Source organism: Globicephala melas, chromosome 8, assembly GCF_963455315.2.
Source record: "Globicephala melas chromosome 8, mGloMel1.2, whole genome shotgun sequence".
In the NCBI taxonomy this organism is placed as follows: domain Eukaryota; kingdom Metazoa; phylum Chordata; class Mammalia; order Artiodactyla; family Delphinidae; genus Globicephala; species Globicephala melas.
In genome coordinates this window covers 100644973-100669859 of record NC_083321.1, presented here as the reverse complement: position 1 = coordinate 100669859, position 24887 = coordinate 100644973, and the positions used below count along the sequence as shown (strand labels likewise).

At 50.0% G+C, this 24887-nt stretch overlaps 1 protein-coding gene across 6 annotated transcripts in view; it reads left to right on the top strand.

Annotated features, from left to right (window-relative positions):
* The window catches only part of KIRREL3 (kirre like nephrin family adhesion molecule 3), a 550312-nt gene that overhangs the window by 411646 nt on the left and 113779 nt on the right, over positions 1–24887 (top strand). For all 6 annotated transcript variants that reach the window (XM_060304276.1, XM_060304275.1, XM_030840897.2 and 3 more), the window contains one exon: positions 11102–11179. In XM_060304276.1, the coding sequence (XP_060160259.1) occupies positions 11146–11179 (34 nt within the window). In that variant the 5' untranslated portion in view covers positions 11102–11145. The remainder of the gene's footprint in view (positions 1–11101; positions 11180–24887) is intronic.

Below are 24887 nucleotides of genomic sequence, written 5' to 3'. Positions count from 1 at the left end.
TGCAGCTTCTGAATGGACACAGCCCACGCAGCCAGGCACGGCATGGTGACCGGACTGTGAACAAGGCAGCTGTGACTGGCCTGGCCTGGGGACAATAACGTGCCACCACCTGGCCTCCCTCCTGTCCTGCTTTTCTACCCAGAAAGTGGAGGAAGCGCCCTCTAGCTCACCGAGGCTTAGTCTACCCCCTTCCATCCCAAAGACCCTAAAAGACCCTCCCCTCCCCGCACTCCTCGGACACATTTCCCTTCTCTCTGCCGTCTTCCCTTGTGCCAGGTAAGAACTGACGTCTCCCTCCACCCCAGCCCTGTCCAGTGGGATGTGGGCTTGAGGACAAAGCCTGGCCATCCCCACCTGACTCCAGTGAGAAATGCTTTAAATCCAGCTCATGGCCTTTATGGGACCCTCCTGGTTCTTCCTCAGCCTTTATGATTTTATTTGGGCCATAAATAGGTGACAAGGGGGGGGTTGTAAGCACAAAACTAAACAGCAGCACTGCTCCTGCCGTCCCCTACCCCCACTCCCACCCCTCCATGCTTCCCTGCCCTACCCTCGCCACCTGCCTCTCTGGAGGCCACCCTTCCTTCTCCAGGCACGGACTCCCCAGGGACCCGGCTCCCACGGGGGCTTCTCAGAGCCCCCCGACCACCTGGCAGTTCTGACCTAATTGGCCAGCACCCTCTGGACACACGTGGTCGCCTTCCTCCCACTGGGGTCTGTGCGGGTCACCTGAGCTGTGTGTGCAGCATCTAGGCTACATCCTGGCAGAAGGGCACAGCCTGGGCTCTGGGATCAAATGGACCTGGATTTTAATCCTGACTCCTCCCCTTCCCAGGTGTGTGACTTCGGAAAAATTGCTAACTTTCCTGAGCCCCACCTGATCAATGGGGCTACGAACCTGTGTGAATAGCAAACCACAAATCAGTCTTACATTCACAGCCTCTTATGGGGGCTCTGCCTTCTGGCTTTAGATCTGGTATTGAAGAGAAGGGCAGGGGACTGGGTGGGAGCACGTGGACGTGGGGAGACCTTGCAGGCCTCCCACTGCCCTCAGTCTTAGTCACTGGGGACTTTTTTGGTCCTACTAGAAAAAGGAGAGGAGAGATGCCCTCTTTCTGCCTGGCCTCCCAGCGTAATTAACTGCATGTACCAGGCTGAGCATACCCAGGGGCAGGGCCACAACTCTCGAGCATCGGCCCCGTTCAATCATTAGTCACCAACCCCCAACTTGCTCTTAGGAAAAGTCTAAAAGTCTTCCAGGCCTATGGCCTTCAGCAGTCCCCGTTCCTCACAGGATAAGTAGACTGATGGCAGGCCAGTGCGTGGAGGGGTGGCCTTCATCATCTCGTTTCTCTGTCACGCTCCTCCACAGAGCAATTAAGCACTGGGATTAGATATCCTAAATCAGAGATGGCTGAGGTTTTCTTGTACATGTGATAAAACTGCTTCCCATAAAACTTCTCCACCAACATTATTAAACTTCCCCCAATTCCCTGCACCTCTCACAAAAAGATTATACTAGTAGCGCGAAGAACCTCGTTTATCGTCAGTTTTCTTGGCCTCCACATTTACTAGCTGTTTGACCCTGAGTGAATATTTAATCTTTTGGATCACCAGTTTCCTATTATTAGGAACAATAATAGTACTTACCTTACAGAATTTTTACGATAGAAAATAATGCATGCAAAGTACTCAGCCCAGAGACTAAGCAATCGTAAGTAATCAGTAAATGGCAACTTTAATTGCACTGGTGAATGAAGTGAGCTTGGCCCCACGGTGGGTGATACCAGCCAGTGGAGAGGGGCAAGGCGAGGCCACGTCCAGCCCCCAGGGGAGGGGTGGGCAGCCAGTGTCCCAATTCCAGGGTGCAGAGGGGTGTGGTGGACTCTGCTGACCCTGGGGGCTGCACTGATGCCCAAGTGGCCCAGAGGAAGGCCACGTCCGGAGTCAGCTGGTGGCCGCGTTGGAACTCTAAGCAATTAATCAGCTGGGAGAAAGACCCCCAGGCAGCATCTGAGGGTAGGTGAGGAGTCGTATCTCACAGAGAAGGGAGACCAGCATGGAAGCCACCAGGCACGGAGTCAGGCACACAGGTGTGCCCAAGCTTCACCACTCACAGCTGAGGGACCCTGGCAAACTCCTTACCCATCTAAAATGTCCAGTTCTTTACAAACAAAGACAGGAATAATAATACCTAGCTTCATAACGTCTGTGTGAGGGTGAAACAAGAAGAGGAAAGTAAATGCCCAGGGCTGTCTTTTTCCTGCCCACGAGGTACAGACTCGGGGCAGTGAGCAGAGATTTGGAGAAGCCGGAGGATTGGGGACCACATGGGACCCTGCAGACACATGGGATCTGGGGCCAGGAACAACACAGACAGTCATGGGCCCCACAGCTGGTGGTGAGGAATTTGCGGATATGCTGCCTGCCTTGGCCACACTGGGGTAGGGCCATGCCAGGCAGTAAATGGCACGGCTGAGGCAGCTGAGAAGGCGGGGGCTGGCAAAGGGCTGCCGCGATGCTGGTCCTTGCTATTGTAGGGAGCCGCAAGGCGCTTACCATCTGGGGCCTGAAGGAGCCTTGCTCCCTGCAGGAGGTAGTGAGGATGGGCTGGTGGCCACAAAAATTTTTTGGAATTATCACAACGATTGCCAACTCTTCCTAAAAGAGGATCACTAGATGTGAGCTTTTTTTTGCGGTACGCGGGCCTCTCACTGTTGTGGCCTCTCCTGTTGCTGAGCACAGGCTCCAGACACGCAGGCTCAGCGGCCATGGCTCATGGGCCTAACTGCTCCGCGGCATGTGGGATCTTCCCAGACCAGGGCACGAACCTGCATCCCCTGCATCAGCAGGCGGACTCTCAACCACTGCGCCACCAGGGAAGCCTTAGATGTGAGCTTTTTCTGTAATTCATTGTTTCAAAAAATTTAATTTAAGACCACGTGTGTTTCAGATTTCTCTTAGAAGGATGTAATTGGTATGTAATAGCATAGTTAATTAAATACAAATCAATTGTTTAAGAGAACTAATTGATACTTAACATGAACAGTGAAAAACTTAGTTCTAATATAATTAACTCATTAAGTAAGCAATGAAAGAGCAATTATGTCTTTACAACAATGTAAAGTTTATAGTGCTTTAATAAACTTAACATTAGCAAGCAATGCAATTCAAAAATTATGAAACAGGTATTATTGGTCTATTAAACATTTATTACTTGTCCTAGAGGCCCCGAGCCACGCACTAGACAGGATTAATAAACCTTTATTATCCCACTCTTCAGGACTCTTTCCTAGAGAGTTTGATCAGAAAACTGTGATCTTTGCATGATTTATGGGCACCCTTATTGCCTGGGATGTGAGTAATTATGCTGAAAACAGGACTAGGCAGACCCGATGCAGAAAGCAGTTTAGCAGAATCATAGTGAGAACTCGCCAAACGTGAGACTCCAGCATCCTGCCACCAGGGGGCTACCACCGGGCAGAACACATATGAGAGAGGCCATGGGTACGGACACCCAACCAAGGCAAACCCCAGACAAATCTGCAGCCCCCCAGGTCCTGTAGGAGGCCCACCCGACCACCTGAGCTCCTTTTTCCTCGTCGGGACCCCTACAGCCATTATTGCCGTTCATGTAGAAATGACTCCAGCCCTGCCTCATGACGCTTCTCTAACTGAACCATTGCTTGTCTTTGACGCTACCTTTTCACAGGTGTATGCCTTACATAACCAACTGGATCATAATCTCATTGGGAGAGGAAGCTTGTGTTACATATTTTCGTCTTGAGCATCGTGCCTCTCGAGTGTTCGTGGGTTGGGTTTTATAGCTGCCGCATTTTGTAAATACTTGCTGGTTATGGAGGGGTGGTAGCCGTACTATAGCAGAGGTTACCTGTATCATCCCACTGCTTTTTACATAATTCATCACATTACGAATTGGTCTACAGACCAAGATATTTGCTCTCCGAGGTCAGTGAAGCTGGTTAAAAATGTATTTCTTCAGATCTGAACTTGTGCTCATGTAATCAACCAGGACCTGTTCACTTGGGGATCCTTCAAATACAGAAGTCCAAAATGCACCGTTGTCACATGTAACCTCATAGGCTTCCTTTGTCAATCACTTCCTTTTTTTTGGCTACTTTGGGTCATCGTTGTGGTGTGTGGGTTTTCTCTAGTTGCAGTGAGCAGGACTACCCTTCGTTGCAGTGCACGGGCTCTAGGCACGTGGGCTCAGTAGTTGCAGCATGCAGGCTCTAGTGTGCAGGCTCAGTAGTTGTGGCTCACAGGCTCTAGAGTGCAGGCTCAGTAGTTGTGGCACGCGGGCTTAGTTGCTCTGCAGCATGTGGGAATCTTCCCGGACCAGGGATCGAACCGGTGTCCCCTGCGTTGGCAGGCAGGTTCTTAACCGCTGCGCCACCAAGGAAGCCCTGTCAATCACTTCTGACCCAGCCCCCTCACTTCCTGCAGTCTTCTCCACTAAAGACCTTGTGGTTGCCATTGTCCCCTTCCTCTGCCTAAGCCACTCTGATGCTTAGCCCCATTGTCTCGGTCAAGAACATCTCTCCAAGTCGCCATTTCCTCTCAGTTGCCAGCACCTCTGGTCCTGTGGCCTCGCCTGTGACACCCCCTGGCTGGTCCTCCTGACTCACTTCACTCCTCCAGCCCAGCTGACTTACCTCTGCCACACTGACCTTCAAAGATGCCACCTAACAGCTCATTATATCACCTTGGGCAGGGTATTTCACCTCCCTGAGTCTCCTCTTTCATAGCTGTTTAAAAAAAAAGAAAAAAAGGAGGGTAAGGAAGGGGATTTGATGATCTCTAAACCCCAGTCTGATATTCTGTTTCTGTTTCCTGAACTCTCGCTCATCAGTACTTCATTCGAGGAGGCCCTTTTCATCAAATGCTGTCTCCTTGGATTTGCATGGCAACCATGTGAGAAGGGTTTTACTACCAGTATCCATATTTCGTAGATGAGAAAACTGAAGCCCGGAGAAGCCTGAGGACTGTTAAGGGCTGAAGCGAGGCTCCAGCCGGCAGTGGTGGTTTTACAGCACACGTGGCCTCCCCTACCCCCCAGGGCTCCCCTGTGACTCCAGCCAGGTCCAGCTGACGTCTTCTCCACCTGCTCTCTGGAACTATCTGGGGAGCTATTTTCAGCCCCTGCACTGCTCTCCTGTGTCAAGGTGGCGGGGATGTGGAAGCTCTGAATGTCCCTCTGAGAAGCCCAGGGTCCTTTCACCTGCTTTCTCCTCTCAGGCTGTCTTGGGAGAGCAGGAAGAGGGGGCACATGTCATCCCATCACCTCCTGCCAGGAGTGTTCCACAGTTTCCCAGCTGTGCTCCCTTGTCTGGTCTTACCTTCTCCCAGCCACATCTGCCCCAGTGCTAATATGGTCTTTATAAGACGCAAGTCTGGCCTTTCTTCTGCTAAGCATTCTGTAGGAAAATTCCAGACTCCTAGGCAAGGCTCACCAGGTCCTCCAGGTCCGGTCCCTGACTCTGTCTCCTGCCTCGTCTCACTTTCTCATCTCCCGAAATCTTTGCTGTATCCACACCAAACTGCCCGCCCATCATGCTCTATTCTTGTTAGGTCGGCTTCTGGGGACCTGCTCCATCTAACAGCTTCAGGTGGTAAAGGGTTAGTCCTCAGCAGGCACCCCTGAACCACTGTGACTGGGCACGTTGGGGACAGAAGGGCCCCCAGATGCACCAAATAGCCTCAGAAATGATGAGGGATAGCCATAAAAGAGGACAAAATAATGCCATTTGCAGCAACATGGATGGACCTAGAGATTGTCATACTGAGTGTTATCGCTTATATGTGGAATCTAAAAAAAAGGGTACAAATGAACTTATCTACAAAACAGAAATAGAGTTACAGATGTAGAAAACAAACTTATGGTTACGAGGAGGTAAAGGGAGGGAGGGATAAATTGGGAGATTGGGATGGACACACACACACACACACTGCTATATATAAAATGGATAACTAATAAGGACCTACTGTATAACACAGGGAACTCTACTCAATCCTCTGTAATGGCCTATATGGAAAAGAATCTAAAAAAGAGTGGGTATATGTATAACTGATTCACTTTGCTGTACACCTGAAACTAACACAACATTGGAAATCAACTTTACTCCGATAAAAATTTAAAAACAGAAAGAAAGAAATGGTGAGGGAGAAGGACGTGGTACCTGTCCATTGTCACCAGCTCGATCCGTGGTCACTTCACAGCTCATTTGTTTCTGGCTGGGGCAATAAGCAAACACTCTTCTAGCCAATGTCATCCTCACGCTGGCAGCAGGAATGCTCACAGCATCCTGGGTTGCCACCAAGACCCACAGCTGCCCTCCCTCCCCACCTGCCCTGTTTCCCATCATCTCTTGTGCCACCACCCCCATTGTCCCACCTTAGCAGCCCCTCTGGCCGCTCTCCAATCAGTTGGTGCCTCTCACAAGGCTTCTGAGTGGTCGTGCAATGCTGCTCCCTGCATCCCCTGTGACCAAGGGATGGGAGTCAGAGTCTTGGCCAATGGAAATAGCCAGGTTCTATAAAAGACCAGCTTCTCCCCTCTTCCTGTCTATGTTAGCTTGCTAGGGCTGACGTGACAAAGAGCCACAGACTGGGTGGCTTAAACATCAAAAATGTATTGCCTAACAGTTCTGGAGGCTAGAAGTCCACAGAAGATGTTGGCAGAGTTGGGTCCTTCTGAAGGCTGTGAGGAAAGGCTCTGTTCTAGGCCTCCCTTCTTGGCTCATTGATGGCCGTCTCCATGTTTATATGTGTGTCTGTCCCAAATTTCCCCTGTTTATGAAGACATCTGTCATATTGGATTAGGGCTCCCCATTGACCATTGTAACTTGACTACCTTGGTAGAGTCTCTTTGTCCAGATAAAGGCACATTCTGAGGTATTGAGGTTACGACTTCAACATTGGATTTGGGGGGACACAGTTCACCCCACAGTCCCAGCCAGGACCACTGATCTCTGCTGTCTCTTCTCTGTCTTGAATCATGGCATCAGCAGCCCTGGGATCCCGGAACCTACCCTAAGAATTAGCCAGAAATCAGACCTGGATTCTAGCCTGAGCACTGTCACCAACTGTGCTTTGGCCTTGAGTTGTCATTTTACTTCTCTGAGCCTGTTTCTGAAAACAAAACGGAGGAAATCATTTCCTCCTTGCGTGCTTCACAGAGCTACTGTGAACACCCAATAAGATAGTGAATATGACAGCATCGTGAAAAAATAAGTATCCCACAAATGTGAGGTAATATCACTGCACTATCATTATGATTACTCGTAAGAATAAAGGAATCCTTGGGCTAGAAAAAGTCCCATCCTCACCCTCTGAAACTGAAGGAAAACCATTCCATTTAGGAAGCCATCCCTCTTTATTCCTCCCGAGAGGAAACCTCACGCTTCCCAGACTCCTGTTCTGATGAATTACAATGTTCATTCACTTCAGACCATCTGCATCTACCTAATCCACTGTGCCAGGGTTAAGCCCTCCTGATTCCATTCTGGCCCGGGTCGGGGAGAACTGATTACTACCCATTAAGTCAGACTTTTCCTGATCCGTTGCCACGTGCCAGGCACTGTGCTTAGGGCTAAGGACTCTGAGCCTAAAAAGGCACTATCCTCACCCTTCTGTTGCTCAGTCTAGAGGCCGGGAGTTCCTGGGGTGCAATCTGGACTTCTCCCTAAGAAACACACCGCTTCCCAGGGAATGTTTCATTGTGTAGCAGCATTCCCTAATTCTTTGTCCTCCTGAGACAGCGGCCTCCACATCCCCATCTGCAGGTGACACTGGCCTTCTTTGCTCTGAACTGTCCTTTAAGCCGGGATGACTCCATTCGCGTCCATCATTTCCCATGGGTACATTCGGTGCATCTGGTGGTTCTGCTACTGATTAGTCCTCAGGCAAAGGCTGCAGCCCCAAAGTCTACGTGGAGAAGACCCCATCATCTTGCTGTTCTAAAATACGCATCTAGGACCCTGACTCCACCATCGGTCCCATGCCATGTGACAAGGAAGGTCGCAGTCTGGTGGCTGTTCTAGATCACAAAGCGAATGATGGATTCACTTTTGATTGATTGACAATCATTGATTCACCATGATTGTTCAACAATGATTGTTCTTTCTATCACATTCTTTCATCTCTCCCGTAATAGCCTGGTTGATCTGGCTTGGTGACGTTTTCCCAAGAGGATGCCATAGGTTCCTGCTTCCCCCCAGCTCTCTCTCTGGTCAGTATCTTTGACCACACCCATCCTCCACACCTGTGTTTCTAGATTCTCCTCCCCTCCCTCACTTTGGCCCCTGGCCTGCTTCCTCATGTGGAAACAATGACCTCTAATTTAGCTCTGCAATATCTCTCCCAAGAACACCCCAAATTTTCATATATGGATAGCTAGATAATTCCCACTTCGCTGATCCCCCAACCTGCTCTTTCTTGCAAAGATCCCAGTGGCTTCTCCCCACTTCTCAGTAAAGACTCAGTCAGAGAGCCCTCTCACTTAATACATTTCTGCAGTGTGCTTATTAGGGCCTTGTAATGTAGACGCCTAAATAATTAAGACTAACCCACAAGTGTCAAATTAAATGAGCCAAATACATTGAGAAATTGCCTGGTCCTCCATTTCTTTTAGTAATCAGGTTTTTTTAAAAAAACTTCTTTTCCTGCTCATTTGCAAAAGTCAGACATGGTCAGTGAGACTCTTACTTATAATAACCGTGCGTATGTGCAGCCTCTTTCCCTGGGCGATTCCCCCGGGGGCATATTATATATGACATAGGACAGGGTCGGTTGCAGTGGCAGAGACAGCCAGCCCAGATAACACAGAGTCAACAGGTTGTCCCCGGTCTCGAAATCTTTAGGAGAATCGTGCTTCTTCCATTTCCTTGAGAGTCGAGGGGACTATCCAGGAAGCCCAGCACGAACACGGGCCAAAATCCATCCAGCATCTGCCGCCCTCCACCCCTCAGTGCTCACCTGGGCTCGTTCCTGGACTCAATGCAAGAACCCAGGCTCCGTTTCTCATTAGGAGCTACTACAGATGTGCTTCAGATGAGCGTAAGAAGTCAGTGGAAAATAGAATAGGAATCATCAGCAATTGTATCATTGTGATGATGAACAATATGCATGCAATTATAATGGGCTGGTTAACTCTGCCTGTCGTCAGCATGTTGAGGTTTCAATACAGTGCCAGGCAAGAGGCTATTGTCTGCTGGAGCTCAGAGCCTCCCCACAGCTTGGGCTTCCGCTGGCCCCCTCCTGGCATGCCGCATTCCTGCCTCTTGAAGGTGGTTGTTAGAAAGGATCCGCAAATATAGTAAGTAAACATCAAAGGGCCTTTGATCCGCACGGCTTTCAACAGAGCAGGAGCCCCTGAAGAAAGGGCCAAGGCCTTGGATGAGGGAACTTAACATCGTCAATTTGAACGCCCGAGATGTAAGGCTGTTTGAAGTGAGGGCGTTTTGGCCGTGCCTTCAGACAAGCGTGGAGGGAAAGGAAGAGAAGTGAGTGCCTTTGGAAAAGGCACGCTCAGATCTGCTTCTCTGCTCTTTACTGATAGTCAATAAACCCCTTTAAAGAATCAGGAGATCAAAGCCTGCGACCTCCTTGGGCCATGGCTTCTGCCACCGCCCACCACACTTTGTTTTCCTCTGGGGCTGGAGCCCCTGAGCTCGACTTAGCTGTGTCTCTTGGGCCCTTTCATCCTGCTGCCCAGAGAGGCTGGGCCTGGGCCACAAGAGGTGGGTGGAGGGGTAGGGGGCAGAACGAGCCCAGCCTCTCTGTGCTCTGACAGCCTAGATGCAGACTGTCTAGGGCTCAGAGGAACACCCAGTGTCGTGGGAGAAGCTGCTGTGACACACCCCTCAGGGGGAACCTCCTTCTCTAAGAAACCGATGGAGAGAGTATCTGGGCGTCCAGAAAGCTAGCAAAACCTGGAAGGAGCTGCAGGCACGTCCCCACCTCCAGAAATCAGACCCCTTATCCATTTACCCAGTTTATGGCAGCTGCCACATTTGTATGACTCCAAAGCAAAGAGGGAGGGGCAGGGAGTCTACAATAATCATGGGTAGTCACTTAACATCTTTGAACTTCAATTTTCTCATCTGCGTAATGTGAATAGTAATAACCGATCTGCCTACCTCATGCAGTTGTTGTGAGGGTCAAAAGAGAAACTTGGTGTGGAATTGCTTCAAAGCCCACAAGTGCTGAAGACAGGTGAGGAAGAAAGGATAAATACCAGAGAGGAAATCTTGCCCGGTTGGCTGAGGTACTCCAGTCCAACGCTCACACACAATGAGCACTGATTTACAAAATATCGTAGGGGAGAAAACGGTCTCTTGCTTTCGCTACCTGGAATTGTTGTTCTAACCTCTTGTTCCATTGGGTCAAAGTCTTGTGGGACCAGAGTCTATGTCTTACGTCTCTCAGCCATCCCCACCCCTGTGCTCTACACTGTGTTTACACCTCATAAGTGCCGGATGACAATGCTGAATTGCGCCTGAATATAAGGATGAACAGGGATCCCCAGCCCCAGAAATTCACTCTCTCCCAAAAGATAGACTCCTTCTACCTACACCTTGACCCCTGTGTCTTCTTCCAAATTTACCCAATCACTCCTTTGGCCACTGTGTCTAGTTGTACTGTTCCATCCTGGACACCGCTGGCTGGACTCTGCCTCTTCTCTGGCTTGACAACAATCTCAGTGTGATCAGAGCATAGTCCCTATGCCTGGGATATATAGGGCCTCGTGAACCTATAGAGTAACGGTTATGAACATGGACGCTGGAGTCAGGCTGCCTGTGTTCAAAATCCCAGCTGTGCCACCGACCAGCTCTTTCAGCTAAGGCTGCCTGCTTAATATGTCTGTAAATGGGGATAACAATGGCGTATACCTCACAGGGCTGTTGTGAGGATCAAATGACGAAATTATTGGTCTTAAATTATGTCTGGACCATAGTAAGTGCTTTCTAAATGTTTGTTAAGTAATTAAGTAGCCCTGTTTATAAGAGCAACAAGCTTTACATCCCTTGCACTGACCCCTGACCCATTCCCACCTCACCGACCTCTGCTTTTCTTCCAGAGCTGGGGCTCCAGAAGAGAGGATGCTGTCTGGTGCTGGGCTACATGGCCAAGGACAAGTTTCGGAGAATGAATGAAGGTCAGTGAGAACCCGCCCTCTCAGGGGAAATGGGGAGGGAAGAAGTTATGCCCTACAACTACGGTACCAGGAAAAAGAGCCTGGGCCATTTCAGAAAGGACAGTGGACACATCCGTTTGGTTTCCGTGAAGCCGTCCAGCTAGTAACATGGGGAAGAGGACCTAATGCCTGAAGCACTGTATGCTGATTCACGAGCATGCTTCATATGCTATCTTCCCTCCTCCCTTTGTGCCCCCTCCTTCTCTTCCTCTCTCTTTGTTTCCTTTTGGTCCTCAGCTACCCACCCAGTGCAATTAAATCTGCTTCTATTATCTTTTCTAATCCAGACCTCTCTGCCCTTTTCCTTAATCATTCACATGTCTTGGACGCTTATTGAATTAACGGCACCTCACGGGGCATTTGGGAGGATACTATACAAGAATAAGGCAGTGTTTCTATTCTCAAAGAACTTCCCCTCGAAAAACTGCCCTCTTTTCCGACTCCATCGGCCCTACCTCTCCCACTTACTCATAGGCCATTCTGCCTTCCTCTAGCACTGGGTCTTTCCTCTGAGGTTTGACTGGGCCACAGAAGGCTGGAGGAAGGTATTGACATTGATGTGGAGGCTAGGATGTGAGAGGAGTGCTGTCACTGACGGGCCTGCTGTAATAAAGAGCCAATCTCCTCATCCCCAGCCATCTGTCTCCATGCAGTTCATAAGCCTTTCCATCAGATGCCACAGACTGTCAGGCTTCAAAAGTAGGTAAGCAATGGCTGGGGAGGCCATTTATTCAATAAAGTCAGACAAATGAAACCCTGGCTTCTCACCAGCCCAGCTTGCCATGAGCTGGGCCCCTCCCCACTCAAGGACCAGGGTCCCTGTAGCCTCATTCCCATTCCAGGCATGAAAAAGGCAGCTCACCTGTACCATCTTAGCCATCTTCCTATGCTCTTCCTTAACATCTTCCTTATGCTCCTTAGCTTCCTATGCTCTTCCTTCGCATCTTCCTATGCTCCTTAGCTGGCTCTCCTCCCAGCCCACAGACCATGACACCCACAACCCCCTGTGCTCCCCAGACCTAATGCCTCACCCGCTGTAGGTTTGTTGCCAGCACACATCATACTGACAGTTTGACAGCCGTTAAGCCAGCACAATTAAACATAAAGACTATCACCTCCCCCGTTTCAATGCCTGTCTGTGTAAGAAGGCAACAGCCTCAAGAAGCTACTTCCTCTTTGTCGGAGCTCCGTGGCTGAGCACAGCCAGGGTTGAGGGCTGCATTTTCTGCATCCAACCAGTCAGTATCCCTTCCTGACTTTTCTCTTTCGCAGCCTACCCCTCCCTTCCCAACACCACGTTCTTGAGAGCCGAGGCAGTAACATCTAATTTGTAGAAACTGACAGCATGCCTCTGTCCATGGTGCTGAATAGACACATTCTCTTGCTGGCAATGCTCATTAGAGAAGCTGAAATGAGGGTCACAGGGAACAGGGGTGCCAAAAAGTCAGGACTTGGATTGGATTTGAAAGCTCAAGCTCTGAGTGCCTGACCTCAGTAGAAGGATACTGCCTCAAGATCTTGGGGCCTAAAAAAATTCATATCACAAGGCTGATGAACACGATTTGACTCCCTCCAAATTTTCACAAGTGACTTGGGCTGCCATAACAAAATACCATAGACTGGCTTAAACTCAGAAATTTATTTTCTCACAGTTCTGGAGACTGGAAGTCCAAGATCAGGGTGCCAGCATGGTCAGGTTCTGGTGAGAGCTTTCGTTCTGGTTTGCAGACAGCAACCTTCTCACTGAGTCATCACATGGCAGAGAGAGAGAGAGAGAGAGAGCGCTCTGGTGTCTCTTCTTACAAAGACGCTAATCCTATCATATCAGGGCCCTACCCTTATGACCTTATTTAACCTTAACACTTTTGTAAAGGCCGTATCTCCAAATACAGTCACAATTAGGGGTTAGGGTTTCAACATAGGAGCAGTGGCGGGGGGGGGGTGCAGTCGGGGAACACAATTCAATCCATTTCTTTGCCATAGCAGAAATGTACGATGGTAATACTCTGAACCAGAGATTAGGAAAATGGTAAGAAAAATAAATGCAGCCTTAATATCTCCTTAGACTTTGTTCAAGTAAAGAAGGAAGGAAGAAAGTCAGGGAGGACTAGAGGAGGACTTGGAAACACGACCAGCACCAGATGACTTCTGAGGACAGTTAGCCTTACTTTGTGCAACAACTAAGCTGAGGCGGCATTTTAAACTGTTTTTTTCTTGTTAAAAACGGAAGATGCCAGAACAATGCCTCTTCTCTCTAAGTCCCCTCTTCAAACACACACAATCCATATAAACGGGTTATTCCTTTCAACTGACTGTGGTCGACCTGGTTAGGAATGCTCTACCCCAATCTATACCCTCCGCCAGTGAAGACAAACTGAGAATCAAGGAAAAGGCAACAGAGACAACGGCAATAGCCAGGAGGTAACAGGACGGCTAAGCCCCAGCCCCGCCTTCCTCTGTGCCTGTGATTCTCACCCCTCACAAATGCCCCCCCCCCCGCCCCGCACACATTCAGGCTCACACACAACAGCACATACAGTAGCTGCTGCTGCTTCTGGGTAAACGAGGAGACAAGGGGGTGGTAAGCAAGTGAAACCACCATGTGTGAGGAGTTACAAATCTCAGCTAACAGAGGAGACAGGATAGGAGGCGGGTGAGTCACTGGGGCAGAAGGAGGGATGCCGGGGGTGGGGGGGTAAGCTTTGGCTCTGGAGGGGTGGGAGGCTTGAGGAGGGGAGGCGGGAGGGGCCTGGAAAGGAAAAGAATGTTTCTCTGCTCCCACTCCAGCCAGGCTTACTGCCCCGAGTGCCATATTATACATTTTTTTCTCTTTCTAAAGCTCACATGCCCAAACTCCAACATGTTTGCACATAAGAAAAAAGCATCGGCAAGCATGGGGAGCTGTTTTATGGTTTATAATTATCTTGTTCCAATACTCAAAATGATTATAACTTCCACATATTAATAATTGAACTGGAATCGCAGCTGTGACATAGATCAAGAAACAGACATCTCTGTCCCCGCTGCACTACACTCCTTGCTGTAAACTGAACAATTGGTAGAAGAGTTTTAAAAATGATAATTTTTTCTCCCGGGTGTTAGAATTAGTGAGACATTGGAACAATTAGCTGCCTCTTCCATCAAAGATAAGGCGGTGAGCATTATATTTGCAATTTAGAATAAAAATAAAAGACCAACTAGTGCTGTATTAAAGCACGTTTGTTCTGTTTAACAGTATCTAACAGGGTGTCTGTCACCCGGGGAGAAGTCGTCCCCTATTTCATTTGTTTCCTTAATTTGGTATCTTTTTATTTTCTTTTCCTTCCACTCTCTCCTCCTCACTACACTCCCCCCAAAAATAACAGCTTGAGAAGAAGCAAGAGAAAAATAATGAATGAACAGGAACTTTATAGATCTGGGGTTTCTCATAAGCTAGAGTAAATGCAACTGGTGCCGTTAAACTACAAAAAGCAATACAAAGAAAACACTATTCAAAGATCATTTAAGGGACTCCCCTGGTGGCGCAGTGGTTGAGAGTCCGCCTGCCGATGCAGGGGACACGGGTTCGTGCCCCGGTCCGGGAAGATCCCACGTGCTGCAGAGCGGCTGGGCCCGTGAGCCATGGCCGCTGAGCCTGCGCAGACGGAGCCTGTGCTCCGCAACGGGAGAGGCCACAGCAGTGAGAGGCCCGCGTACTGCCAAAAAAAAAAAAAAAAAAAAAAAATCATTTAAGGAGGCATGTGATGGTTAATGAGAGGTTTGCTCTATTTAGGAGCACGTAATAGCTTCTCGGGTAGAATCTGCAGCATTTGCAGGAATGGAGGTGGCTGGTAAAACGTGTGTGTGTGTGTTCCTTCCTGTTTGGACTCAACACATCTGAGGCGTCAAATGGAGATATGGACAAAAATCAATGAAGGGCTGTCAAGAAAGGAGCAAATAAAGACAGACTAGGCATGGGACTATTAAATTTGTTTGACATAATTGTCTTCATGTGATTAAGTACATGGTGCTTTAAGTAGGAACTGCTGGAAGGAGATCATTTATTTATTCATCAAACTTTCAAAGAATACCCACCATAAAAATAATACCAATCTTTCATAGTAAGTGCCAGCCACTGTTCTAAGCACTGGAGCTTTAAAAGTAAATAAGACACAGCCCCTGCCCTCCCGCTCCCAATAGAAACACACAGGCGCATCTCAGTGTTCCTGTCACCTCCACAGGGGGTCCTGCCAGACCACCTTACCTAAAGCAGATACCCCTCTTGCCCCCACCATTGTGCTCCATTGTGACAACCAGCCTATTTACTTTGTGGCACTTACTCCATTAGACTGTCCCACCTAAGAGTTAGCTTCAGGAAGGCAAGGCTCCTGCTCCCTCATTTCCTTGCCAGTCCCTGGGCCTTAGCCCAGTGTCTCGCACATAGGGAGTAATCAATTTCAATTTAAGTAATTAATGAGTGCCAGGAGTGGCAATGGAGGAATACCCAAAGCCACCCACAAGGGTAAGGTGGGTCTGGAGAAGGAGCTCAGGAGGCAGAGCATCCTGACGTAGAGCACGTCCCCAGCAATTCCATAAGCCTTACCTCTCAGCCTCTCCTCCGAGGCCAGTGCTACAGTCCCTCCGGGGAGGCTAGGACTCGGGCAGGTCAGCCAAGTGGAGGGCTAGGAGGTGAGGCCACCAGTGGGGTTGTCCGTCCTGTACCCACCTGCCCTCCTTCCTCACCCCTCCTACTGCTGGGCCACCTTGTCATCTGGGGCATCACTAGGCGGGTATTTCCCAGCAGATATGCAAGGGGAAGTGCCCTAACATGACACACACACACCCCATTCCCTTTCCTCTTTCCATCCTCCCCCGATTACCTGATTACCCATTTCTCCTGAAGAGCCCAGAACCACTCACCTGCTCGATGCACGTTGCTTACCCAGGGCGGATCCTATCCAAGGGCAGAATAGGAAGCTCTCGCGTAGTGTCAGATGAGGGGCTCTGCTTGCCTCTCAGAAAGCCCAGTACTCCTCTCTGTTAGAACCGTGAGCAACTCTAGCGACTGTAGCACAGCCCACCCACCCAGGGAGATCTGGGACCACGGAGGGACTCGCCCAGGGTCAGTAGGAAGTTGCTGGAAGAGCCAGGACTACAGCCCAGCTCTCCTGACATCCAGTCCAGCCCTCGTTGAATTTGGAAAGAGGAGGCTGAGGCCATGATCGGAGGGGAAGCCCCTAAGGCTTTGACTTGAAAATACAGAGAAGGTGGAAGGGGCAGGAGAAAACGGGGGCAGAAGACAGGAAACTCCCCAGCTGATGTGGGAGAAAATCAGGAAAGACGTGGGGAGGGAGACACAGGCCAGGGAAGACCCTTTCTTTCTATGGAACCAGAAAAGGCTACTGGGCCCTAGGACTCTAGAAGGGGGAAATGAAGGGGAAGTAAGGAAGAGGATGCTTAAAGGAGGAGAGGGGAAGCCGTGAAGCCCTGGCCTCCCTGCCCGGGGGTCCCTTCAAGGCCAAGGTGGGCCTGCCCATGAGGCTCTCGTCCTCTCTCCTCCGGCTGCGCATCTGGTGGGCAGCAGAGTCCCCAGACCTTCAGAATCACAGGGACCGGCTGCTTCTCCCGGCTCAGTGAAGGGAAAGCAGATATGCCTCCCAGCACTGTCACTTTCATCTTCCCAGAAAGAAACAAGTGCAAGTGATTAGCAAAGGCAGCTTCGTTGACTGGGGGTGGGCCACTGCGGGAGGGGCGGGAGGGGCGGGAGGGGCCGAGGAAGGAGAAGGCCTGCTCCATGGCCACTGGTCCACACAGGCTCAGGCTGCAGCACAGCCCCTGGGGGCACCATCCTCCTAGGCCAGGCTCTGCATGCCAACGTCCTTGCCTTTCAGCCTGTGAGGGAGACAGAGCCCTGGAGGATGAGAATCCAGGCATCTTGAGCAGCTCGGAAGTTCTTTGGGGGGGCAGGGGCACCCATCCTCTCCTCCTGCACCCCTGTCCCCTAATCCTTAAGAATGAGTCTAACACGTCCACTGCTCCCCATCTGTCCCCTCATAGAGTGATAATGAGTAGAGGTGGCCCATGGGCATGTGTATGGCCTGGGGCAGATCCCTAAACCCCGGGATGATAGATAACCTCTTAGTGGGGAAAACTGGGTACTGTTGGATATGATCTCCGTTCCGTCTTTGAAATGTGATGATTCAAAAATCTACCCCGGCTCTCAACACCCTGCCACACCCTCTTCTCACCCCCCACCCCATAATTTTAAACGCTTTGGTCACCAAAGAAACCAGCACTAGGAAATTCGGCAGCCTCAGAGGCAGACGTGTGTCTGTTTCTGTCTGTCCTTAGAGAATGAATTCGGGCCCATGTCAGCTGGACCCTGGGTGGCTGGGAGGCCGTCGCGCTGGCCTGCAGGACAAGATGCACTTTCTTTTTTGGCGGCGTGGGCAGGAGTCCGGTGGTCTGGACTTGGCCCGGGGACCTGACCCGGGGGAGGGTGGGTCGGCTCACACTCGAGCTCCTGGCCCTCTGCCTGTCGTCCCCCAGAGTCTGGCTCATGCCGAGGGCCCACCATCATTTTCCTGAGACAGTCCCTTCACCGCCTGCCAGGGCGCCCCGGATACTGGCTAATACCATCATTTTGTTAGTTGGAGCTTTTGGGTGCATTTCTTCTTATTTCATTTTTCTTACTGATGTGTTTTCTTCCACTGGGGCTGCAAAGCTCATTATTTGTATAACGTGCCTGTTTATTATTTATGGCAAGACTCAGGTTTCCAGGGCGCTTTATGATTGTTATTTAATTAGCTCGGCGCCTTGGAACAAGGAGCCCACCATTTCCATTCTCCTGCCTCCATCTGACAGTGGATTTCGGAGCTTTTCCCCAGACCTGTTCCTCCAGCCACCAGCCCTCCCTGCTGCTCTAAGGCGAGCTGGGGGCCATCTAGACCACAGACCCTGCCAAGCTCCTTTTCAGACTTCAGTTTCCCTCACACCCCTCTCCAATCCTCCGCAAGACCTAGAAATGTTACCTCCCGACTGTCTCTCGAATCCGTCCACCTCTGCCCATCTGACGGCCAGCGCCCTTACCCATCGCCAACGCCCCCTGACCAGGACTGCAGCTGTGCTCTCCTAACTGGTTCCTTGTGTCCATCAAGCTCAGCCCCTTCCTCCCAGTTCTTCTTCCATCCTTTAGCCACAGCAATAGTTCAAAATGCAAATCTGAAAATGTCACTTTCCTCTTGAAAATATTTCAATAGCTTTCTATTGCCGGTAGGGAAAATACCTAAATGCTCGGCATGTTTTATAAGGCTCTCTGTGACCTAGTTGCTACCAACCCCCTTGGCCTCATGTTGCCCCCTTAATACTCTGTACTCCAGTCACATCAGTGTGCTTTTGGCTCCTCCAACAGGGCATATTCCCGCCTGCCATAGCCTTTGTCTACACTGGTCCCCCCTCTTAGGATACTGGCCACGCTCGCCACACCCCATCCCCAAACCCTTCACATAGTGACCCCTGCTCAACTTGCAGATCTCAGCTGAAGTGTCACTTCTCCAGTGAGGCATCCTCAGACCCACCCCTCCCCAGTCTCGATCAAGTTTCTGTGTTACATGGTCTCATATTTCTTTCCTTCCAAGGGCTTAGCTCAGTCTGTACATAGAAGTGCATTTTGCAATTATTTAGCTCAGACCTGTTTCCCTTCCCAAGTCTGTAAGTTCTGCTTGGTCTCCATTATCTCCCAGGATAATGTTTCATGGCATCATGTTTGCACAAAGTAGACAATGAAAGAAGAGCAAGGACAGTGAACTTCTCTGCCCCTGGGCAGTGGCTCCCAAGATGCTGGGACTGGGCAACTTGAGAATCACAGAGGAAACATTAGAAATCACCTGGGAAAGAGGAAGCCGAGACTCAGGACAGGGATGGGCTTGCCCAGAACAGCACAGCTGGCGAGCGGTACAGCGAAGGCTTGAACCCAGACTCCTGAGCCTAAGTCCACCCCCCTCCCAGGTCTTCCATTTTTATTTTAGGCATTCAGGCTTTGCTGTCTAGAGCTTATGTTTACTTTATAGGTAAAGAACTCACATTTTCTTGGACCACTTCTGGGGGTGGGGGGTGGACCATGTTTTGAAAGAGACAAGAAGCAAGGACCTCTGGAGAAAAGGAAGGGAAGTAGGTTTTTTTGATACAGGGGTATGTTTTGACATGAAACATATTCCTATGAGCCCAGTACTGTGCCGGGTACAGGAGCTTCAGAGGCTGGATACAGCCTCCGTCCTCAGGAACTTCATCCTCCACTTGGAGAGATTAGACATATTTCATGTCAAGTTGATTTTGGGGTTGTTTTGGTTTTGTTTTTTCTCTTTAGCCTTGTGGTTAGTATGCTTAATGGTTAAGCACTGTGGCTTGGGAGACACAGAAATTTAGGTATCGTCAGGTTTAGAACCATATCTGCAGGTTTAGAACCATATCATCAGAGATTCTCAAGGCCAGAAGGGACCCAAGGTCATCTAGTCTACACCCTCTTCTGATGGCTCACTAGCCCTGCCAAGTACCAATCCACGTAAATACTTTTGAGTACTGTGGTGCTGCGTGCTCATTCATTCACCAACCATGTATTAAGTGCTAACTCCATGCCCAGCACTGTGCTGGGCCCTTGGCATGTAAAGACACAGTCCCTGTCCCAAGGATATCACAGCAATTACAACACAGCGTCATAATGGCTGTAACCCGGTGTGTAAAGAGCTATGGGAGCAGAGAAGAGGAATCCAGTCAAACTGTAGGCCAGGTGAGCAGGGCCCAGGAAAGCCTCCTGGAGAAAGTGATACCTGAGCCCTGGGAACAAATTTTATTCTAAGAGGCTATTGTAATACCTGCACCCCAATGTTCACAGCAGCACTATTTACAATAGCCAGGACATGGAGGCAACCTAAGTGTCCATCGATAGATGAATGGATAAAGAAGATGTGGTTCATATATACAACGGAATATTACTCAGCCATAAAATGTAATAATAATAACGCCACTTGCAGCAACATGGATGAACCTAGAGATTGTCGCACTGAGTGAAGTTAAGTCAGGCAAAGAAAGACAAATACCATATGACATCACTTATAGGTGGAATCTAAAAAATGATACAAATGAACTTACGTACAAAACAGAAACAGACTCACGGACATAGAAAACAAACTGTGGTTTCCAAAGGGGAAGGGGGGGAGGGATAAGCTGGGAGATTGGGACTAACAAATACACTCCACTATATAAAATAGATAAACAACGAGGACCTACTGTATAGCATAGGGAATTCTACTTAATACTCTGTAATGGCCTACATGGGAATAGAATCTAAAAAAAGAGCTCATATATGTATACGTATAACTGATCACTTTGCTGTACACCTGAAACTAGCGCAACATTGTAAATAACTATACTTTAGTAAAAACTTAAAAAAAAATAAGAGGTCATTGCAGCCTATGCTTGAATCCCTCCAAAGACAGGAAACTCACTGCCTACCAAGGCCATGGGCAGCTCCTCGGCCAGGCTCTTATAAAGGAGTTTCAAATAGAAAACACCCCTTCAACCCCGAGAGTCTACAGTTTTGTCATTCTGGCTGCACTGGGGACAATGGGACCGAGGGACAGGTAGCAGCCACTGGCCAAAATCCCGGGGTCTCACCCCACGCCACCTATGCCCTAAGTAGGCATCCTTTCCTCTCTCTGCCTCCCCTTGCCCATCCTCAGCCAGCCCCAGAGGCTGCATCACTGAATGCTGAGACCCTCCCTCCACCCTCCTCCCCAGGGAGGGACAGTCTGAATAAATGAGGGTGCCTAACGGCCTGCGGTACCATAAAGTTTTAGAGCTGTGTGCCGGAATGAGCAGGTTCAGGCCGAGATGAATTATCCAGACCTTTTATCAAAGGAGAGTCAATAAAAATCTGACTCAGAGTGGCCGTGTCACACCACCGAGCCCCGTGCTCTGGAAATAGTAATCGGCGGGTGCGTCTCCCCCCAGTCCATCTGCTTTCTTCCCTATACCTTTCCTTCTCCAAAGTATTCGTTTCCATGGTAACTGTGTTGTTACGGGTGTGGGAGGAGTTTAATGACATTCAGAAGTACCAGATCAAGTCCATTTATATAATGGTTTGAAATACACATAATGGCCTGTGGCATATAGGGCACGGTGACAGTTTCAGTAACTGCGTACAGACTGTGGGATAAATAGAGCGATGTGACACTCCCCCCAACCCCCAAATCAAACGTACCAGGAATAACCACTATTCTTAGTACAAGAGCAGAACTTCTCAACCATTACTCAGGAAAGGGTCTCAAAACACAACACCGAGCTGTTCTCTCGTTGAGGAAGGATGCTGGCCAGACTGTGGGTCCTCTGCACCTGCCAAGGTTTGACCAGGTGTCAGGTGGGGCAGGTGCAGAGGAGAGGAAGTAGCAGCCGTCCTGCCCTGGGAGCCCCGGGCACCCGCCTCGGCCAGCCCGTGCTAGGACATGGGCTTCAGGTGCCTGTGCTTATGGTTCCTTTCTGTCTGATTCAGAAAAGACTCATCAGGTACCCACCGTGTGCCTGGTGCTAAGGGTGATGTGGTGATGAAAAACACGTAGAAGAGGCCCTTACCTTAGCTCGGGTTCCCCCAGAAGCAGACCCTAAGCACGGACTCATCCAGGAGATGCCGACAGCTCCAGAAGGACGGTAGGGCATTGACAAGAGAAAGGGAAGGCGTCCAAAACAGAGGGTACCATCAGGTCCCTGAACGGGGGGCAGCTGGAGCCTCATCCCAGTGGGGGGTTCTGGGAAGTGCTGTGGAATCCATGCCTCACAGTCAGGCCACCCGAGGATCTGGCTTATCTACAGAGCACTCTTGCCAGTAACTGGCTGAGGGCTGCTCGGGTCGGGGTGTTCGCTCCCTGGCACTTCTGTCCTGCTCTTTGCAAGGACAGGGTGGCCTCTGCAGCTGAAGAGGAAGACCTCAGGAGAAGGGCAGCAGATGCTGGCAGCTGGGAGTCGGCCTGAGGGATACAGGTGGGGCACTGGCAGAGTCGGCTACAGCCCCCGGGGAATTTTGAGTCCAATGGGGAGACAGGCACATAATGAAATAGCAGGAGGCAGGGTGGTGGGAGAGCTAGAGGGCGGTGCAGGTGAGATGCTCTTGGAGCACAGAGGTGGCGGGAGCCATTTGTCTGACTGCAGTAAGACTGGAGGGACTTGGGGAGAGCGGCAGAAGGGAGGGGGCAGCTAGCCCGCAAAGCTGTGGGGCTAGGGAGGCACTTTCACACACATGTCTTCAATCCTCATGACATCACGAAGTGGGTGGTGTTAGCTCCATTTTGAGGACAAAGCAAGTGAGGCTCAGAGAGATTAAGTCATCTACCAAAGGCATGGAGCTAAGATTCAAACCCTGGTCTTCTTACGCCTACTCTGCTTCGGGGAGCTTTGTGTATTTGGGGAGATGGGGATGGGGTAATTCCCTCGGTCACTGTCAAAGGCAGACGTGACCGGAGCCTGTTGTGCATCCGTGTAGAATTCTCCCCTTGGCCATGGACTGCCCACTCCCGTATCTCCCCGCATTGCACTGTCCATGGCCCCACACTCAACCAGTCAGACAGCCCCTCTGATCCCGCCCCAGATGTAAGCAGGACTGACTGTACCTAATATTGAGTGAATTATCTGGAACTCACAGCCCTGCGGGTACAGGAAAGAGAAGAGGCAGCCTGAGGGGAGGGCTTCAGCTCTAACGGCCCCGCGAGCATGTCTGCTGCCTGTCGCCCTCCCAGCCCTGCTCCAAACTCCACTGCCTCAGGAAATACGGCGAGGAGGGATCACATACACGCATTTCCCTGGAGCAGCATTTCTGTAGCAGGTTAATAGTTTTTCTGTGAAATAGAGTCTGCATAGTTAAATAAGGTGAGCAGAGGCTGGGTTAACCCTGATTAAAGAAGTCTCTCCTACTGAACCTCTCAGAGCCTTTACTATGCCAAAGGGCCTGGTGAACCCCCAAAAGGAGGATATGGTTCTCGGAGTTTCCCAAACTTACTTGACCACAAAACGCTTTCCCTAGAGCACGTTTTAGGACTAGGATTTCTTGGAATCCACTTTGGGACAGAATGGTTTAAGGCCAGCTCTGCCACTGAGCTTTGTCAAGTAAGAATAAATGAAGCTGCCTCATGAGGACCAGTAAAACCACAGGGATGAAAACCCTTTACAAACTATAAAGGAAATGGTGCTACTGTTTATTCACATAAAGCAAACACACTGAGTTTCCCAGAGAACATTTCATTCGGAGTCCAAAAGAATAGTAATAATAATAATTAATAATGTTTTTTAAGTAATAAGTTCTGCTCCTGACTAGGCATGTGACCTTGACCTTGATCTCTCTTGACCTATGTTTTCTCATCTGCAAAATGGGTGTACTCGCGATGCCAGCCCTCTTTCCTCCGTGAATTTGTTGCAATGATAAAATACGCACAATGGTTGTACGGGTGCTTTGAGAAGGCATAAAGCACCATAAAATGCAAGGCATTATTATTAGTGTTCCAGGTTAATACCCTCAATTCAGTCCCACTTGTGCTCAGACCAAAACAGGAGACGTGTTGGGGGAGGGGATCGGCTAGTAGGAGACATAACAATGACTAATAATTTTCATCCATATTTGTGATGTTAGGAACCTTGTATGAGCATGTCGCTGAGGGGAGAGAATGAATATTTCATGAGTGGGCACTAAATGTAGTATTAAGATGAGATGGACAGAAAGAGCCCCGCTTGCCTCCGCCTCCAGGTGCGGCTGGGAAGTCAGCACAGGTCCAGGCTCATGAGTGGCTCTGGGGAGCAGGGCACCCAGTCAGGAGGGAAGAGCACAGCCCTCAGCACAGATGGGGAGCCGTCCAGCTCGGACTGGCCGGGGGACTCCTGTCCGGGGAAGCAGGAGAGCCAGCGCCCAGTCCATATTCCAGGTGGGTAGCCTTGGGCAAGTGACTGTCACCAGCCTGGGCCTCCACTTCCACACTGTAAAATGGGGTGATAAGATCAGCCCTGCACAGCTGCAAGGTCTCAATCCAAGCTCGATTGTTTGGAAGACGGCTTTGCAATGCACTCAGGTGGGAAGTGTTATTATTCATGGATTCACTCGGCCACAGCCATTGAACACCTACCATGTGCCAACCACTGCCACTGTCACAAACACTGTTGGCACCATGTGCCAACCACTGCCACTGTCTAAACACTGCGTTCATCACTTTATACACATCACCTGGTTTAATCATCACCACGATCCTGAGAGATATCTGTTACTACTCCCACTTTCTACATGAGGAAAGAAAACCCGGGAAAGATAAATAACTTGCCCAAAGCCATACAGCTAGTAAATGGCAGAGTCCGGGGTGGTATGAAGCCCAAACCCTTCATTCTACACCGACGGCCCATCTTTGTCTGGACTTCTGCAGAACTGGTAGGTACTCAGCCTCCACCCGCCAGCAATTCCCTATTCCATTCATGCCTTGTGCTCCCCCTACCTGCCTCGCCATCCCCTCTTGGCCCTCCAGGATACCCTCCCTTTGTTTTCCAACCCCTACTCCCTTTTTCCAAGTCTCTTTTAAAAGGTCTGTCTCCCATACGGTGGTCACCCTGAGGTTCTAATTTCCGTCCCCATCCATCAAGACCTTTGCCTCCCAAGACCCTGGGCAGC